The 18,513-nt window shown below is 54.7% G+C and overlaps 10 protein-coding genes across 10 annotated transcripts; 7 read left to right on the top strand and 3 right to left on the bottom strand.

The window, feature by feature from the left end:
* Positions 1–1,645: 1,645 nt before the first annotated feature.
* Positions 1,646–2,362, bottom strand: CCMA1212_006762 (uncharacterized protein; the record flags this gene model as incomplete). The annotated part of the gene is made up of 1 exon (XM_073703964.1): positions 1,646–2,362. The coding sequence occupies one exon, from the start codon at positions 2,360–2,362 to the stop codon at positions 1,646–1,648; it is 717 nt and encodes a 238-aa protein (XP_073557283.1).
* Positions 2,363–4,345: 1,983 nt separating this feature from the next.
* On the bottom strand, positions 4,346–4,906 carry CCMA1212_006761 (uncharacterized protein; the record flags this gene model as incomplete). The annotated part of the gene is made up of 3 exons (XM_073703963.1): positions 4,346–4,528; positions 4,609–4,671; positions 4,904–4,906. The coding sequence occupies 3 exons, from the start codon at positions 4,904–4,906 to the stop codon at positions 4,346–4,348; spliced, it is 249 nt and encodes an 82-aa protein (XP_073557633.1).
* A 476-nt stretch (positions 4,907–5,382) lies between these two features.
* CCMA1212_006760 (Phosducin-like protein 2) lies at positions 5,383–6,311 on the top strand (the record flags this gene model as incomplete). The annotated part of the gene is made up of 2 exons (XM_073703962.1): positions 5,383–5,387; positions 5,600–6,311. The coding sequence occupies 2 exons, from the start codon at positions 5,383–5,385 to the stop codon at positions 6,309–6,311; spliced, it is 717 nt and encodes a 238-aa protein (XP_073557285.1).
* A 1,076-nt stretch (positions 6,312–7,387) lies between these two features.
* On the top strand, positions 7,388–8,920 carry CCMA1212_006759 (uncharacterized protein; the record flags this gene model as incomplete). The annotated part of the gene is made up of 1 exon (XM_073703961.1): positions 7,388–8,920. One exon carries the CDS (start codon positions 7,388–7,390, stop codon positions 8,918–8,920), a length of 1,533 nt encoding a protein of 510 aa, XP_073557506.1.
* A 963-nt stretch (positions 8,921–9,883) lies between these two features.
* Positions 9,884–10,268, top strand: CCMA1212_006758 (uncharacterized protein; the record flags this gene model as incomplete). The annotated part of the gene is made up of 3 exons (XM_073703960.1): positions 9,884–9,968; positions 10,065–10,151; positions 10,228–10,268. The coding sequence occupies 3 exons, from the start codon at positions 9,884–9,886 to the stop codon at positions 10,266–10,268; spliced, it is 213 nt and encodes a 70-aa protein (XP_073557505.1).
* A 583-nt stretch (positions 10,269–10,851) lies between these two features.
* Positions 10,852–11,031, top strand: CCMA1212_006757 (uncharacterized protein; the record flags this gene model as incomplete). Its single annotated transcript, XM_073703959.1, has 1 exon — positions 10,852–11,031. The coding sequence occupies one exon, from the start codon at positions 10,852–10,854 to the stop codon at positions 11,029–11,031; it is 180 nt and encodes a 59-aa protein (XP_073557508.1).
* A 256-nt stretch (positions 11,032–11,287) lies between these two features.
* CCMA1212_006756 (uncharacterized protein) lies at positions 11,288–12,248 on the top strand (the record flags this gene model as incomplete). Its single annotated transcript, XM_073703958.1, has 4 exons — positions 11,288–11,497; positions 11,571–11,606; positions 11,680–12,077; positions 12,176–12,248. The coding sequence occupies 4 exons, from the start codon at positions 11,288–11,290 to the stop codon at positions 12,246–12,248; spliced, it is 717 nt and encodes a 238-aa protein (XP_073557507.1).
* Positions 12,249–12,931: 683 nt separating this feature from the next.
* CCMA1212_006755 (uncharacterized protein) lies at positions 12,932–13,135 on the top strand (the record flags this gene model as incomplete). Its single annotated transcript, XM_073703957.1, has 1 exon — positions 12,932–13,135. The coding sequence occupies one exon, from the start codon at positions 12,932–12,934 to the stop codon at positions 13,133–13,135; it is 204 nt and encodes a 67-aa protein (XP_073557510.1).
* Positions 13,136–13,530: 395 nt separating this feature from the next.
* Positions 13,531–15,261, top strand: CCMA1212_006754 (Protein IVY1; the record flags this gene model as incomplete). The annotated part of the gene is made up of 1 exon (XM_073703956.1): positions 13,531–15,261. The coding sequence occupies one exon, from the start codon at positions 13,531–13,533 to the stop codon at positions 15,259–15,261; it is 1,731 nt and encodes a 576-aa protein (XP_073557509.1).
* An 859-nt stretch (positions 15,262–16,120) lies between these two features.
* On the bottom strand, positions 16,121–17,490 carry CCMA1212_006753 (Nucleoporin NUP53; the record flags this gene model as incomplete). The annotated part of the gene is made up of 2 exons (XM_073703955.1): positions 16,121–17,324; positions 17,402–17,490. The coding sequence occupies 2 exons, from the start codon at positions 17,488–17,490 to the stop codon at positions 16,121–16,123; spliced, it is 1,293 nt and encodes a 430-aa protein (XP_073557512.1).
* Positions 17,491–18,513: the final 1,023 nt, after the last annotated feature.

Raw genomic sequence — 18,513 nt, 5'->3', positions numbered from 1 at the left:
TATGGTGAGTACTATAGACAGCAAGCTTATTCTATCCCACATCTCCTGGTCGCACCGCCGGTGCAGATTGGCCCACAGCTTCCTCCCGGCTTCGATAGAGAAGACGACGAGTCGGAGGAAGAGGGCGAGATGAAGGAGAGCTTCCATGCAACCGACGCCTTTGATGCACCTGACTCGAATGGATTCTATGAAGACGGTGCCTACATAGGCATTTCCGAAGAATGGAGAGGCAACGGCGCCGACCAGGATGACGTGCCTGATGACGAGAACCCTGAATCCATGCAAAAGGCAGTGGACGAAGCGTACTTTGCCTCCATACTGCAGCAGTACTACCACCTTCGCGAAATTCTTCACACAGAGCCTCCCGCCAGTGCCGCACGCCGGCTATCACGCTTTCAAGCCACCGAGGCCTTGTCCTTTGGGCGATCTACCATTACGTTGTGGTCCCGCCTCCTGAAAACAACCGATCCCCATCCGGTCCAAGTCGCACTCATGTCCAAAGACACTGTCCTGAAGATTCTGCGAGTCATGATGAGCGGGAAGTTCCTTCAGAGCGGCTACAGCATTCCTCCGAGAACGAGTCAATGGCTCTGGGCACTGCTGGCCAGGCTGCCGGCCGTGGGGGAGCTCAACCACGCCGAGATTAGCTGGATTCGCGACCTAGGCAGACGCGCAGTGCTGCTGGGGAGGAGTCTGGCGGAAATGGCCGCTCTACGAGAGCAGCTTGCGGATAGTGGATTTGGGGTGAATGATAATGTCGATGAGAGCAGCAGTGATGAAGAAGTGGTTGCAGAAACTATCGAAGAAGGGGCTGAAGAAGGGGATGACGACGGTGACGCTCTTCCAGCAGCCAGGAGCACGACAACCGAGCCACCCGCTGTCGGACGCCACCGCAGAAACTCGTCTTCCCCGATTCCAGATGCTGTTGACGCCGAGAATATGATACCCACCGGAGAAGACGACAGAGGTGCTGAAGGCGTCGACGAGGGAGAAATCGTGGAGGCCAAGGCTGACAGCGAGGACGAGGATGAGGACGTGGCTATGGATACGGCCTCCGACTCCAGCGCCGACGAGGGTGAGATCACCGACCAGCCAGACGAGGCCACAGCTCTGGAGGAAGCCAAACACAGGCTTCTGGCGAGGCTCGCCGAGAGCGAAAACGAACGCCGCAGGGAAGAAGAGCGGAGGGACGCGAGGATGAACATGAGAGCCACGCTCACCATGATCCTCACGGTTGCTGGTGAGTTTTACGGCCAGCGAGATCTGCTCGAGTTTCGCGAGCCATTTGTGGGTATGTAACGTGTAGACGTTTTGTGTAAGATTCTTTGTATTGAAGCGGCATACTTGATGATGCATCCTGCCGCCTTGAGATGATGCTAGGTATTAGCCACCACAGCATAAGCCCCCCATAAGTAGTAATGATGATACAACCCAATAATATGACAATGATTTCAAAGTCCATCCCCTTTGATCAGACCAAGTATAAAATGACAAGACAAACAAACACATGACACACCCTCTTTGAGTGTCACAGCAGCTAACTGAGCCGCAACTTGATAAACGCCACTGCGCCAAAGCTCAAAAATCAAATGCAAAGATAGCACCCTAGTGCCACACCTCTCTCCCTCTGCGAGACAATCTTGTCTCAGACACTCATATCCATCGACTTTTCCGAATCGTAGACAAGAAAATTGGCATCTTCGAAATCGTCATCCACCATCATATTCTCTTGATCGACGGCCTTGAGAGGCGCAGGCTGCTTCTTCATCCGAGAGCGCGGAACGGCAATCGCCCTGTTGTTGCCAGCCGCCTCGTTATCCCCACCCCAGAATGACACGTCTTCGTCCTGCTCATCCAGGAATCGCTTTCTGGAAGGCCCGCTCTCGCCAACGCTGTCTGTGCTCTCCTGCGACATGCTGAGCTCGGGAACCTGGTCCAAAGCAGGAACATCTTCCTCATCGACATCGTAGTCGTACCCCGATTCGGGCTGGGTATCCATCCCACCGACTTTGTTGATGCCGCAAAACGGTAACAGTTCCTTCGCAACGGGCCTCGTCACTGCCGCCGCAGACGACGTCGTCTTCGCACCGCCGGACTTTCCGTCGTTCCACACGAGGATGCTGTTGGAGCTCGTGGTGGTGGTCGTCTTGTAGCCTTCGGGGACGGACTTGCGCACGCGCATGCCCACGCTGAGGAGGTTCGCCTGGACGTTGGCCGGCAGGGCGGGCCGCAGAGCGGGTTCGGATGATACGTTGCTGGTGCTTGTGCTGCAGCTGCTCGTGGCGAAGAAGGATGTGATTTGGCGCTGGGCGGGATCGGCTGCTGCGCCGGCGAATTGGCGCTTGGTGCGGGGGGTTGACATGGTGATGGCGGTTGTTGTGCAGCAAGGGTGAGTTCAGGATGAGAAGATGCTTCGTAGTGATTTCTTGAAGAAGGAGGATATCTGTTGAGAAGGTTTGCTGTGGTTCGATGGTTGAAGCGCCAATGGATTGGATGGAGGTTTGCGATGGGTTTTGGTGGTCGAGTGAGGGAGCTGGTTGAGGAGCTTCCCTCGTTTTCGCCTCCGAAGAGCTAAAATTGGCCAATTCCGGACTGAGCGAGATAAACAAACTTCCGTTTGCGTCCGACTTATTCAATGCGTTGCACAAAAAAAAAGAACAGTAAATGCGTAAAGAAGAGTGGAGAGTTTCCTGATTCGCAATTGAAGAAAAGGGGACAAGGGGGGGTGGCTCGGATCGTGCAAGGGAAAGAGATGGGAATTTCTGATGCAAAAGGGGAGAGGTTGGGCTGGGCGGATGCTGGGGTAACGAAGAAAGAGAGTGTGGGCGTGGGGCTTGCTTTTAGGTTTGCTGGGCTTTTGAAGAGGCCGAGGCGCGTCGATTTGCGCGACGGTCTCGCGTTGAGTGGTTTTTCTGGATGGGGGATGAGTCAGCTGGATGCGTGATGACCTCAGATTCCAAGTTTGGGAGCTGCTGCAGTTGGTTTACGTAGGTAGGTGGACGTTTGAGGCAATACGGGGGCGAGATGCAGGGATAATGTGCAATGTTGTTTCTTGAATTTTGCAATTCTTCTGTTGGGTTCTAGAAGCCATATGACGCACAGGAGGTAACACCAGCTATCCTGATTTTAGGAACTTGGCTGAAGAAGTAGTACAAACTCATGTTACAAGGCTAAGTGTTCATGCATGGTCTCTGGATGGCGGTTTATACATTGAGCAGCAGCAAGGTATTTACTACGCGTGAGAAAGATTTTGCTGTTTCCGCTCACATAATCTTCTTGTTACCGAGGCCTGGTTGTGCTAAACGGCATCTCGCCTGACCCAGCAAATGCATGACCCTGAATAGATGCATTACGCCAAGCATACTATGTGACTGGGTGGCCAATTGTGTCTTACATCCGGCTTGTCATTTTTCCAATGACTGTTCGAAGACCTCAAGCAATGTGACTGGGAAAGTTGGCGTATCGAGTAGCCCATATTGTTCTGTTCTTACCTACCTAATTTGCCATGATACTAATTTGCCATGATACAGACGACGAAGTGATACCAGCGTACCTTAAAGTGCACATCAACTAACGTAGGTACACATCCACCAGATGCCTCATCGAAAGGTCAGCTTTGGGATTAGGAAGATAGCGTGCCATGCAGTGATACTTTGCACGAAGGCAATTTGTTCATTGATCATTAACCAAGTAATAAAGTCCACATCGACATGCTGATTCCTCCATGATACAGACGAGGGCCCATTGCGCAGGCAGAGTCCTTGATCAAGTGACGTCCTAGTTGTTGGAGCTGGCTCTTCAGCTCTTCGGCGTAATAGTTGGACAGCAGATGGGCATTCGGCAACACGTCACGAGCATCACCGTGTAACAAGACGACAGTATTCGTGGAAACCTTTGAATTTCGCAAAAGCACAGTGCTATCCTCCACTACCCACTGCACTCCGGGTATGAAGCGATCCTCAAAGCAGCGGTTCCACGTCATCGCGCCTAGTCTGTCCAGGACAGATCCTCATCTAGACACTCGTGAAGCTTTCTCCAGCCCAAGACCCCATGCAGTGCTTTATTTTTGTGTGTTCCGACCTCAAGAAAACGACTCTGTGGTACAGGCGCGTAAACGGAAAACGAGAAGAATGATGTGTGCCATGCAAGATATCCGGACCCCCAAACGCCCCTGTGTTGGGTGTTCCATCTTCTATCTGCAAAGAGGTTGATTATCTTCGCAAGGTATAGTTGTCTAGATCCCCCACGTCGATGTTGCGTTGATTTGCAGATCCGAAAAGGATCACCACCATATAACCATAAGAGTCATGAGAACCCAAGGAAAGAAAACCGCCCAGCGGGCAGTTTACTTTCTCCGGAAAGAGCAGCCCTCGGTGAGTCTGGCCTTACCACCGGTAGGCTGGCACAGAACGGTGGTGCAACCCTGGCAGATGACGACGGTCTGGGCGTGGGAGAAGACGGTGGTGATGGTGAAGCATCCGGGGCACTTGACGTCCATGAAGAATGATCGGGGCTGGGGAACAAGGGTCTGGAAAGATGATCGAAACGTTAGCATCTCATGTCAAGATGTGGTGAACTTTTTCGCGATGACATCGGTTCGATTCGTACCTTGAGCTTGTGCTTCTTGGCCTCAGAAGCCGGTGAAGGGTTGAGAAGGTCGACAGCGAGCACCTGGAGGAAAATCGGTCAGCAATTCTGTTTCCCCGCGTTCGTCTTGTATCCCCATTTCCAATTCCCCCATCGATGTTTCTCGATTCAATCTCTTCCCGGCGTTTGGCCCAAGATGAAAAAAAATCTTCGATGGCCTCATCGGGTGGCCAGTCCTCCTCCGCCATCCCGGCCATCCCACGCCATCGCATCGATCCATCCTTCCGGGGCAGGAAACGTTGAAATCGTCGCTCACCATTTTGTCTGATTGTGTCGATGAAAATTTGCCGTGGAGTGTCTTGCGAGGGTCGAGTACTTGACGAAATCTGGCGACGGATTTGAAGGCTCGCAAGCTGGAGAGTAAGAGGGAGTTAAGCGAGGAAAAGTTCGGTGCACTGAGGGGGCGACTTCGTTGCTGGCCACTGGAAATTTTCCTCCCGAAGAAGGATAGCGTGATAGGGTTCGACTGCCCACCGGCACGTGACAGAAATTGGGCTCTATGTGATTGGCCCAGACTAGAGCAGCTCCATCGCGCTAGGAATTGTGAGTCCGCGACTGGAGAAATGTGGAGATTTATGCGCCGCTTTGATGTCGAACAAGCGCAATGTGGGCAGTTTGTGTTCAGCAGGCAGCCAAAAAAAAGACGTCAGCTATTTTGTCTGCCTGGGGATTTGCGCGGCCCCCCACGAGGCCAGCTGTCAAGGGTCCTCCTGTGAAGCTACTTGTAGTTGGTTCATGCGGTTATCCGACGAATGTCCTCGCTCCGCCATTCTCGCAGCATAGTAGCTCTCCTTACAACGACTGCGACCTCTGCGGACGACGGCGACCTTCACCATGGCTGCGCCTTCAGAACAAAGAATCGCGGTTCCAATCGACGACCCCAACGCGGATACCGAATGGCAAGCCGCCCCGCGATCTTGGCTGATGCGCAATGCCTCTAACCCCTCCATAGGAATGACATTCTGCGCAAGCATGGTGTTATACCCGAGAAGCCCCCTAGTCCGACTCCCATGATCGAAGAGGCCATTCTTGAGGCCCGACGACTAGCACACGAAAACCGACTCGAGGGCAAAGACTTGGACGAGCTGGACGAACTCGAGGACGACGAGGATGATGCGTTTCTAGAACAGTATCGCCAGAAGCGCATGGCCGAGCTCGGCAATCTGCAAAAGAAGTCCATCCACGGCTCTGTATACCCCATATCCAAGCCGGAATATCAGCGTGAGATCACAGAGGCTTCCAACAACGGCCCCGTCTTTGTCAACCTCACATCAGCTGCGGGGAACGTGGAGTCAAGGATCCTGTCTGAGCTCTGGAGGCAAGCTGCCAAGGAGTATGGCGACACCAAGTTCTGCGAGATCCGAGCAAACCAGGCCATCGAGAACTACCCGGACCGAAACTGCCCTACCATCTTGGTCTACAACAAGGGGGATATCGTTAAGCAGATCGTGACTCTCATGCCCCTGGGAGGCACCCGAACCAACATGCGACACATTGACGACCTACTGGTTGAGGTTGGCGCCGTGCCTGACTCCGATCTGCGAGTTGTCAAGAGGAGGAGAGCAGCGGAGGATGCTGAAGAAGAGCGACTGGCTGGCAAGAGTATCAAGTCGAGCACTCTTGGCAGAGGGCAGGATAACGATGACGATGACGATTGGGATTGATGGGGGGGTATGTAGTCGACTTCAGTCCAGGTCGACATCTGCGGCGAATGTTTGCCCGCAGCTGCCGTGCTCGGGTGTCTCTGCCAGCAACCCCTACCGCCCTCGGTGATTATTCGCAGACGCGAGGTTTGCAGGCGAGCTGAGAGGGTCGCCAGACGGCCCCTTTTCACCTACATCCACCCGATGTCTCATGGCAGCCGCCACTGTCGAGGATTCTTCCTACTACCACCGAATCACAGAGCATATCCGTGGCTCTCTATCTACACATGACCAAGGCTTGAATTCATAATCATCAAATCATATACACCAGGTTGGTCGTTGACCAACATCACATGTTTCATACAAGTACTATGCCAGTTATGATATAAACGACCCTAAACATTCTCACCATGGTCGTTGTACAAGCTAGACGAGGGGCATCTGGGGCGATCGAGGTCAATGGCCAATATGACGATCTAGGCTATTCTGAGCCGGTTCATCATTGTCTGATGCAACCTCCATAATACATACAGTACATATGAGGAGACTGACCGACCGTGCCTGACGTAATTCGATGGCGTGGGGATTTGCAACTTATGGATACGCCACTCCGGTCCTTGCTCCAACTAGTAATGCTGGAGTAAACATAATGGACAAGCTCAATTGCAGCTGTCGAGCAACAGAGAAGCTATTGATATGAAGATAGATTGCTGCAACTTCCCAAGCACATCACCACGAAGTAAACAAATCCGCATCTCCGCAGAGAGAGCACTCCATGGAGCAGATCGAGATCTGTCAGAACCAATATTGCGAGCCATCACAGATTACAGTACGGAGTAAGCCGCACGCGACCCTACAAGGGGTCCAGGCCGGCGTGGGGCATCTGCGACTATGTAATAGCGCTCCCCAGCTGCAACTTATTTACATCCAAGCCCTCTCAACGCGTCGGGCGCGTCTCCATCGCCCTGCCACGTCGTTGGGTTCCGTCCTTGCAGAAGAATCGAAAGAATAGAAGAGAGGGAGCGCTGGAAGTGTCATCTCGTTGCATCCTTAAGATCTGTTTGTTTGGCACGTCCATGCTCGGGATCGTCGGCGAAATGTCTGAGGAACCGCCGTCATCGCCGCGCCTCCCTGCCTTCACCTTCCAGTCCCGCAAGCGCAGCCATGTGTCGCCGCAGTCATTGAGATTCAATTCCAGCGACCCGGCCGTCTTTTCCAGCGACGACGATCCGGGACTCGACAATTACGTCGAGGGGAGACGGAAGAAGCGCTACGTTGGATCGTGGTTCCAGCAGCATCTTGACTCGGTGGATTCCAGCTTCGATAACGGAGCTGGCAGGGTTTCCACCGTCCCGACGAAACGCTCCCTGAAAAGGGATCTGGACAGCGGCGTCTTCCTGGGCAGCGACACCACGGATGGTGAGGATTTCATAGAGGGCCTGGAAGCCCCAGCCTTGCCAAGGCTGCCTCAGATAGCACCCCGGACCGTGCCTCGACTGTCGCAGCCTGAGATAGTGGCTCGACAGAAGATCCAGGAGTGCATCGACAGGGGCAACGAGATGGTTGATCTTTGGGGCGTGGGCTTGGAAGAGCTCTCCGATGACATCGTCAACCGCCTCGGCCAGGTCACATCCATCCCGATCGTGGCCAAGGACGTGGCCTTTGCGCCGCCGCCGCCAAACTTGCAGGTGTTTCTGGCCCTGAACAAGCTGTCGCGGCTGCCCGGCTCTCTTTGCGACATTACGAATCTTACCGTGCTGAGTCTTCGCTCGAATGAGCTGACGGAACTGCCTCCGGCAATCTCGAAGCTGGTCAACCTGACGGAACTCAACCTCTCCCACAACAAGCTCAGGTGTCTTCCTGCCGACGTCCTCGACCTAGTCAGGCCGCGGGGGAAGCTTCGCGACCTGTCTATTACCTTTAATCCCCTTTGGCGGCCACAACGCCCGGAGTTGTGCAAAACGGATGATGCGACTGAGGAGCGCGGGAGGAAGAGTCAAAACTCGTCAGGGCTGCATACGCACCACGACAAGGGCGATTATATGGTCCATTGGCTCGGGCGATCTCCGCTGCAAGTCTCCAACTCCAACGGCAGAGTTCTCTCAGAGTTCCGTCTTCCATCGATGGAAGAAACCCCGGAGCTGTCAGAGTCACGGGTGTCCGTCGCGGTTTATTTCGACGAGGATTCTGGCGTCCCGGTTTCTCTTCCCCCACAGGCATCTCCCGGCTTGCGCAAGGGGGAGGCGATGCCCAGTTCCGTGCCCAGCCTGACCGAGCTCGCGCTGCGGAGCTGCTCTCGTAGCAGCTATCTTCGTGATCTCGACTCGCTCATCCCAGAGGGTCTCACACACCTCCAGAAGCTGTTGCAGCGTACCTCGTTGCAGAAGGACATGGGTGGGGTGACTTGCTCGACCTGTCGAAAGACGATCGTGGTGCCTCTCCTTGAATGGATTGAGTGGCGGGAGCTGCTGAAGTGCTCCTTCACCTTGGAAGATGCTGAGGACCTCCCGCGAGCGAGGCTATTTACCGACGAGGAGTTGGTGGTGCCTCTTCTTTACCGGGCATGTTCATGGCGCTGCGGACCCAAGGATGTGAAGCGCGAGCGATGCCTGCGCCGAAAGGACGAATGATGCGAAAGATGCCGGTTTGGCGCCGTGTGGTTTTTGAGTGAAGAGCTGTGAGATCTACAAAGTTGATTTTTACATGGACATTGCGAGGGCGTTTCTGTTTGGATGGAGGTTAGGCAGTTTTGTCTCAAATGGGGGATATACTAGGGAGTGGATGGATTTTGAGCATTTACATGGGCAACTTCTCCAGTGATGGAGTCATTCATAGAGTTTACGTAAGGGGGGTCAATTGACATTATGGAAGTTCCTTCAGATGTTTGTGCACCTACCTATTGCTTTATAAACAGACGGAAATGTCATGTCGCGCGTGCGCTCATCATCCATATCCGTGTCTCTTAAGCATTCCGTCGATCTGATACTTCGTTCTCACATCCATATCACATCAAAGCTTGACTCCTCTTCTTCTCGTCCGAATTCCTCCCCGATATAACCCATCATAGATTAGAGATGTCATACAGAGTTTGAAAACGGCAAGACGGAATTATCTCAGAGATGGAGCATAGACCGGCACGACCCTACTGTCCTGTCGCACTTTACTTGGGGATACTTGAAGGCCATAACACGCGCATATATGTCAATCGATCATATCTTTATAGCAGGGCCTGTTTGCTATCAAGGAACAAAAAAATTCAGTTATTGAGTGCCAATCTGGTGCACTGCAAGACAGACACTCCCTTGATCACACAAAGAGAGGCCAATATCTGGCTGGACCTCCCAGCTTACACTCGGCAGAACCCCGGCCAAACATCAACCCCCCGGTTCCCCACGCCCATTGAGGCGAGGTGGCATTTTACTGGGGATTTCCTCCAGTAACGCCCAGCTCCCACGTTATTCTCTTGTACATCCATTTGCGACACAATCGTGCTTCCTTCTTCCTCACTCCTCCACGCGCGCCTTCACCAATTGCCGCATTCTACCCTTTCAGAGCGTCTCTTCGCGTCAAAAGTTCCTATAACATTAATCACAATGGCCGACCAGGTTGAGGAGATCCTCGAGGTTCCCCGCGAGTTCTTCAAGGATGGCGTGCAGTTCATTAACCGCTGCCAGAAGCGTACGTCCATCTCTTCTTTCTCTGACGTGAAGCTTGCTTTGTACGCTCGGATTGGTGTCGCTGGAACTAACGCGCATTGTCTTTTCTCTATTATAGCCGATAAGAAGGAATTCCTCAAGCTGTGCCAGGCCGTGGGCATTGGCTTCGGTGTCATGGGTGCAGTCGGATTCATCGTCAAGCTGAGTATGCCTCTCCCCGACCTCCCACAACCCCAGCGATTTTCGTGGACAGTTAGCTAACTAGAGATGCGCCCTGGCAGTACACATCCCCCTCAACGGTCTCCTCGTCGGCTCTGCATAAAATGTCTGTTCTTTGGCGTTGCGTTTGGAGGGGAAAGCATCGGGCTTTTTACGACGGATGGGAAGAAGGGCTAGCGATGGGATGATCGCTGTGTATATTTTCTGATTTTTTTTCTTTTTCTTATCTCTTCGGGAATGAGTGGGATGCCAATAGCATGTTTAATTGATTGGTCTGGGATACGTGTGGGTGCTGAGTTGCATGAACCATGATTTCCTTGGGGGGTGCTGCGATCTGGGAACGATATAATGCCTGTGTGGCCACGGAGTACAGCAAGCGATGTGCTTCCCTGGATTTGTCGCGTTCTGGTGGAAAGTTCGTGGCAGGAGGATGATGCAGAGTTGGTGGCAATTGGTTGACAGGCAGGTTTCGCCTTGGGAGCTGTTATAATGCCGGCTTAGACGGCCAAGGTCATTATGGCCTTCCTAGAGCTAAACAGTCCACTCGACTGATCGGAGACTATGGCCTTGGTTGCTCTGCTTGGAGAATGGCCTGCTACATACCGCTCTACAACGCTGCACGCGTCCGAGACACGACGATACCAATTACTAGTACAGTTCAGAAGAGAGCTTTATCAAAAGCAACCATGCTGGAAGAAGACAAGTATCAAGAACTCAATGACTCACCAAGAGGCAAGGCGGACACGTTTACGCCGTTTGGCCAAACACGATACCTGTGGCGTATGCGGGAGGCCGTCGTCCACCTTGATCTGCAAGGAGGCTACCCTGCATTTGTCTGGCAGCGTACGCCTGTCGTGTTTGGGTGACATACTCCGTACGCAAGACTGTCTCGGACGTTCGGGCGATGAGTTATGGTTCAAAATGTTGGTATAAATCAGGGTGAGATGCGGAGCGGAGGTAATCCTCGAGGTTGACGACTTTCGACTCTCTCCCAGGCCTCGATTTCACAGATGGTTCCTACGTGACCCATCCCACGGAATCGCTTCTTCCCTTGACTGAATGTCCACAGCAGCGAGTCCTTGTTATCGAATGCTCATCGATTCCAAATTCGGATGATCAAACATGTCGGGCAAGGGCAAAGCAGTTGCTCTCCGAACTGACCCCATCGTCATTGAACCCTTGGCCGAGCACACGGCAACGGTCGTCTTCCTCCACGGCCTCGGCGATACTCCACAAATCCTCTTCGGGCCAGTCGAGCACTGGAGGGGCAATGGCCAAGTCGACCATGTCAAGTTTGTACTCCCGTATGCGCCGGTGATTCCTTTCACAGCGGTAAGTATGTAATGGCTATCTGCTTTCCTTCGACTGCTGGACTGTGAGTTGAGGGGGCTGATGTGGAGTGTAGAAAGCGGGGGTGTCTATGCCTGCGTGGTTCGACATTGTAAGTCCCCTTCTACTTGGTAGAGACCATGCCATTCTACGTTTGGTGCGATATTCATGTGTCGGTGCTACAGAAAGTCTACGATGGCTCGCCAGATGCCGTCCAAACCGACGAAGACGTAGCCGGCATCTTCGCCAGCAGAGACTACATCCAGAGCCTCATCACGGACGAAATCAGCGCCGGAACACCAGCAGAGCGCATCCTGCTCGCCGGCTTCTCGCAGGGCGGCGCGGTGGCTGCTCTCGCGGGCCTGACATATCCAGAGACGCTTGCCGGCATCGTGCTGCTCTCCGCGTGGCTCCCGCTCATCGACAGCTTCAAGGAATACATCCCCGAAGAGAACACAAGCAAGGAGACGCCCATTTTCCTGGGCCAAGGCGTGGAAGACCGGACGGTGACGCTGGAGCTGGCGAAGAGGAGCCGGGATGCGCTGACGGGGATGGGCTTTACAATCTCCTGGGACGTGTATCCGTGAGTTGCTGTCTCCTGCTGTTGCGCCTAATGGCGTCTTGGGCGCTTAACATGATCTGGGGTCATGCTAACTGTGGATGTATCCGAATGGTGGGCAGCGGACTGGGTCATGCGACTTGTGAGGACGAGCTGGACGATGTCGAGGCCTTTATCGACGAGCAGCTCTCCTAGCTGGGGCGAACATGACTTGAGTTAGTGCTGTCTGTATTATCTTTGTATTGCAGACGTTGGGAACAAAGCACGGCGGGTTTGGATTGATGATGGATGCATGTGCGTGCTTTTCGTATTCGATGCGCGCTGCAGCTGGGTAGACTAGGAAGTTGAAAAGGTGGTTGAGTGGGAACCTCTTGGACGTTGTTGAGCCATTGGATGCAAGAAACGAGGGCATCTGTCCCACTTGATGCATCATCCGCTGCTGTGCAAAGTATCTGCCGTATTCCATGCATTTGACCAACAACGCATTGGTCCATGCCTATTCTGTGCTCCGTGGTCCGTCCGTACATGTCGCAACTCCAGTGCTACTATTCCCGTATTCCCGCATGAGAACCTGGAAGTCCTTGGATTCAATGCTGGCCTCGCCAGGATCCCGAGCTCGAGACTCGGCGTACACGTACGACGCTCGCCAGGAACACTGCACAGCCAACAGCCAGCAGCGTCCATTGCTGGCTGGTGTCTCTGTGGCTTGAACTGCCTAAAGACCATGAACCACGTCACCCCCCCTTACCTTGTGAGGACTGATACTCGTGCAATCTGATGCATCTCCCAGGCTTCCCGCATCACACGCCGCGATAAGGGCACGGCGACGGCCTTCTTCTTCCCTCTGTCTCTCCCCTTCCGCATTGACGTCAGGCGTCATGCGTGGCGGCTTATGGATGGCCACGGCGAACCGATCACGCTATAGAGGGCCCCAGGCCGAGCCGCTGCAGTGGAGGCCCAGAGGCTGCAGAGGCTCTCCGGGGGGTGCTGGAAGGCCGGCGCAGTTTCTGCCCAGAACCCCTCCGTCGCCCGTCTTTACCGCCCTGTGGGGGTGGGAGCATGTGCAGGTCACTGATACCTAACGCTGGATAACAAGCCTTGAAACCTCCATCTTAATCCATCCATCCATAACTTGTACAAAGACGCAAGTCCTGCTGTTTATCTCGTACAAGGACGGGCACGGCATTGCAGTCTGCCATGTGCTGCGACCTGGCCGTCTTCTCTCCCGGTCCAGCGCCTGTCGAGTCTGCATCACCGTCCGTCTGAAGGGCCTCTTCTCTGCCTGGCTGCGGCTGCTCTCTTACCACAGCGGTATTTGCCTCTGGCTCTGCTCTGCTCGGCTCTGCTCTTATCATCACGGCAGCGAAGCCCGCCCTCCCATCATCCCGCCTCTTTTCCTGCCATCACGAGCGTCGTTTGCTGCATCAGCTGCTCTTCCGCATTCCCGTTATCTTGAATCCCTTCATATCCTCACGGCATGGCGACTCCCAGCGCCTCCCGACCATCCACCCCGACGCCCTCCCAACTACCTCCCATGCCTGAGTCTCCCGTCTATTCTCTCGCGTCGACTGCTCTTCCGCTGTCTCAGTATAACCTGCCCTTACCGCCTCCTCCACGGCCGTCCCATGCCGTCATAACAAACTCAGACCTCGAGCGGTCACAGGAGGCGTATGCGGAGCTGTTGACGTCGGCCAAGGCCTACCGGGTTGCTCTCGCTGCTCTGTCGACGGCTGCCTCGACGTTTGGCTCGGCGCTGGAAGCATGTGCGAGGCTGAAGGAGGCGCGGTCGGAGCCGATTGGCCCTGCTGGGGCCGCCAATATGACGGCGAGCTTCACGACCAAGGGCCAGTGCACGGCTGATACGCTCATGTCGGCTTCGGGCGTGCATCATCTCATTGCAAACCACCAGCAGATCCTCTCGGAGACGGTCTACCGCTCTTTCGAGGTGCCCCTGCTACACGAGCTCGACAAGTGGCAGACCGTCATCAGCGAGGAAGAGGAGACGTATCAGCACAACATCAAGGCCCAGAGCAGAGAGGTTAAACGCCTGGAGAAGGAAGGCCTGAAGTTGCATAAGCAGAGGCGCAGGGACGTGGCGCGGTTCCGAGCCCATCTCGTCGAGTTGACATACAAGCTCGACGGCCTGACAAGCCTGCATGCTGACCATGCGAGGACGCTGTTGAGGGAGAGCCAGGAGACGAGCGCTCGGATCGTCGAGGCGAGCTGCAGCCTTGTGCGCGCCGAAGTGGACATATTCGAAAGCTTGGCTAGGAAAGGCTGGAGCGGCGGTGGCCTAGACGATGTCCTGGAAAAGGGCCAAGACTTGTTTGCCATTGAAGACGATGGCGCTCATGGTGCTGGTGCGAGCGGCGGCGAGGGAGTTAAGCTCTTCTCTATCCTGCCGCCCAAGAGCATCCTTGCGGACACGACGTCTGAACAGCGAAGCGAGAGCCTCATGATGGACGGTGATCGCTATCAGTCGCTCACCGCCATGGCTTCAGACCCCAAACCGAGCGGGGGCGACTCGGAGAGCGTCTTCTCGGCTGACTTTAACAAGCCGCGAAACGCCCGCCCCTTTTCTCCTCAGCCCATTCGGCGGGCGCCCACGGACGTGACGTTTGACTTGCTGATAGGCCCGGCGTCTCCTAATCCACAAGACGACCTGTTCCCGCCCATACCGCAGGAGGGTATCAAGGAAGAGCATGATGACGGGGATGAAGCGGGACATCAGCAGAGAGACGAAGAGGCGTTTGGACAGGTGAGGGATCACACGCTTTCAGATGACAGCGGGGAGCGAACCGAGCGGGATTTCAAGCATGGCGAATCAGGAGAGCACGAAGCACATGAAGAATATGGGGAACTCGGAGACCACGAAGACCACAGGAGAGACCACGAAGACCCCAGAGGAGACCACGAAGACCCCAGAGGAGACCACGAAGACCCCAGAGGAGACCACGAAGTCCCCAGAGGAGACCACGAAGACCCCAGAGGAGGCCACGAAGCAGACCATGAAGCAGGCCACGGATCAGACCGCGAATCTGACCGCGCAAGAGAACTTGACAGAGATCATGAAGAAGAGGAAAGACACGAAGATGATGCGGAAGGGGAAAGGGGGAGACTGCTGGGCTTTGGTTTTGGTTCCCCCTTTGACGACAGAGACTCGCTCAATCCGATGAATGACCTGGAGCTCTCTCCCGAGGCGACTTAGGGCAATGCGCCTGGGATATAGGCACCCCCCTTTTCTTAACCCTTTTACCTTTGTGTATCTGCTTGCTTTTCCTGTATCTCCTTGTGTCTCTAGCATGGCTTGGTGTTGGTTTCTCGCGCCATCATATGATTTGAATGGCTTCACGAAATGATTTTGACAAGATTGTGTCCTTTTGGCCTTTTCCTTTCTTTTATCCGAAGAGCATGCATTCTTGGAAGGCGGCAAAAAGAATCTTTCCTTCTCTCTTATACTCTTATCTTTCCTTCTTTTTGCATATCTAGATGTCTAAAGCAGTGGACTTGGATAACTTCAAAAGTGATGGCGTCTTGCACCGAACTTGAGTAAAAGAACAATATCGTTGTGTATGCATGGACCATAGGAAGGAGTTCCCATTGACGAAGAACGACGGGAAACCAAAGAAGAGAGAAGCAACGGTTTGAAAAAAAAGAAAGAGGTATTTCACCTTACGTATATACGTTATGTATCCCTTTATTCCGCCCAGAACACGAAAACGCCTACAAGAGTTCATGATTCACCTGGTTACACCTCTTGATGCTGGTTGCGAGGGCTTCCTCCACCTTTCACCTCCTCTCCCCCCCTTTTAGCCTGCCCCAGGTCTGGTAGGCAGGGGTTGGTTCATGTGCGCTGCTTTGTCTGTCTTTACTTCCGCAGACGCTGTTTGGATGACTTGCTTCATCCTTTCCGCTCGTTCCCTTTCATTCGTATAGAAGAATCATTTCGAAATCGAAATCCCAAATTAAACGCAAAAAACGGAGAGAGAAAAAAAAAAGGTACAGAGAACAGATTGAAGACGCCCGCAAATGAGATTCAGCCGCCCCATATCGCCAAGTCTCCCCTTCTAGTCGTCCTTGTCAACGCTGTACACATCCCCCTTGAACAGACTAAAGGTCGCATCAAGCCACCAGATAATCTTCCAATAGAGACTGGCGCGGCCCCAGTCAAACTCGCCCGTCTCCGTCCTCGGCACCTCGTTGCCAATCATGCTGCCGGAGAACCACTTGATGACGGGCAGGGCGTTGAGGACGCGCTGCATGACGGACTGCTGCGGCAGGAGGGCCTGCTCGGCGGGGAGCAGGCGGGCTTTCCGCGCGGTGGGGATGCGTCGGCAGAAGATGCTGTCTTCCTGGTCGAGCTCCAGGGGCTCGATGCCGGTCGTCGTCAGCGGGAAGGGAATGGGGTCGATGATGGTGGCGCTGGAGCCGTGAGAGTTGGTCGTCAGGGTGGCCGAGTTCATCGTCTGGCTGGACTCCCTAGATTCGGCCGGAGAAAGGTCGAGAAGACGGCTGTTAAACGTCGTGGGGAGGCCCGACACGGACTTGCGCTTGGCGGCGCCCAGGCTCGGCGGCGCGAAGCTCGGCACGCTCTTTGACCGTCCCTCCTCAAGCTGCTCAATGTCCGGGCAGGCCTCGTCCTTGGGGGGCGCCAACACGCCCCGGTACGGCTCCGCGTACACGAGGTGACCCAGTATCCTCTGCGGGCTGGCGTACAGGGCGGCGTTGCCGGCCTCTGCGGTGCCAAACGTCACCTTGACCCAGTGCTCGCCGCCGTCGGCGCGGTTGACCAGGGCGCGCTCCTCGGGCGTGAGGTTCCGGCGGCGCGTGAAGGCGGGATCGCGCAGCTCGGACTTGTACCGCCGCTGGGTCGAGGGGGGCTCTCGCGGGTAGTCTTCGAGGATGAGCCCGGCGAGGGCTTCGTAGTGGGCGATGGCGGCGTACTGCTGCGTCGCCGAGCGGTAGCCCCTCAGGACGAGCTCGACGGGGGAGGACTTGACGGCGGCGCGCTGCGGGACGGCGTCCTCCTGCGCGCCCGAGGCGACGCCGCCGCCGCCGGCGGTGGCCTTGCTGCGCTGGTTGGAGCCCGAGGGCGGGTTCGCGCTGGCCTGGTTGGAGACCCAGTCGTAGAATAGCTTGTCCGCGGCGGCGAGGGTTGGGTTCTCTCGGCCGCGGGCCGGAGTCCCTGTTTTAGAGCGAGACCGCCTTGTTGACTTGCCGAAGGAGCCTGTTTCCGCGACGCTGCGCCGTGTTCTGGTTGTGCCTTCGTGTCTGGGAGGAGTTTGAGGAGTCAGCCTGATAGTCGGAGGGGAATAATCGAAGAGGTTGAGATGGTAGAGGATGCTTACGGATAGATCATGGCATAGGGTCGCTTGATGCCGTCCTCGCCGACGTAGCATTCTTCGTCGGGGACGTTGTGGAGGATGAGCGGCGCCATGGCGACGACAAAGGGACAGAGAGGGCAAAACCAAAAAAAGAACAGCTGCCTGAGGCTTGGATTCAAGGCGGGGGCCAGTGAAGGCGCGTCGTGAGGACCAGAGATGTGTCGGATGGGCGCGATGCAGAGGCCCGAGATTCAACACGAAAGCCTGAGTTGAACAGAAAAATCCGTGGCACAGCAACACAAACAAATGGACTGGAGGTGGCAGATGGATTCATCAGCCACAGAGAGCTGGGGAAGCGCCACAGTTGCCGATTCGAGAGCTTCAGCCACTAGAACTACTAAGGTGGGTAGTCCCGATGGCTGACTAAGGTGACTGCGTTTCAGGTGCTCACTTGTGCTCCTACCATCTTGAAGTCATCAATTGTTTGTTTCATCATCACTGCTTCTACAAGATAATCTGTCAAAGTCCTGATTTGTTTCCATCTGATAGGTACGGTGTGAGTAACCCTGATTCTATTGAATGTCTATTTCAATGAATCTCTACCACAGTCCTCATTTTTGCAAGCTCCAGTTACCGACTTAGCAGTGGACATGCACAGCCTCTTCTGCTTGCAGCTGCGTTCATTGTTCGGCTGACGCCTCTTCTCGACTTCCCAGCGAGCATTGCGTTACGCTTTCCATCTCGAATCCGGGGTCTGCGCCTTGCCTCATGGTGATGTGATGATGGATTATCGATCATTGCTTGTTCCATGAGGCCGATCTTGTGGGTAAATGACTGCATAGCTGAATCGTAGATCCTCGGTTTCGATCCGATGCAAGTGGAACCGCTGCCGGTGAACGTCGTCAAGACGTTCCGCATATCCGTACCTACAGCAGTAGAGCAGCGACTTGGACTTTATAACGTGATAATGCTTCTTGAAACATCACACACGTGTGATTGGTGGGACCCCCAGTTGTCGAGCGAAGAGCTCACCAACGGTATCACGAATTGAGGCTGACAGGGCAGTATCTCGACCGAACGTTAGACAGCGGTAGTTGTTCGTTCGACCTGGTGGATAGTAGTCATTGTGTGCTTGA

This window comes from Trichoderma ghanense (genome assembly GCF_004382785.1).
Source record: "Trichoderma ghanense strain CCMA-1212 chromosome Unknown scaffold_8, whole genome shotgun sequence".
Classification (NCBI taxonomy): Eukaryota; Fungi; Ascomycota; class Sordariomycetes; order Hypocreales; family Hypocreaceae; genus Trichoderma; species Trichoderma ghanense.
Note: the sequence above shows the minus strand (reverse complement) of the source record. Positions and strands in the feature narration are given on the sequence as shown.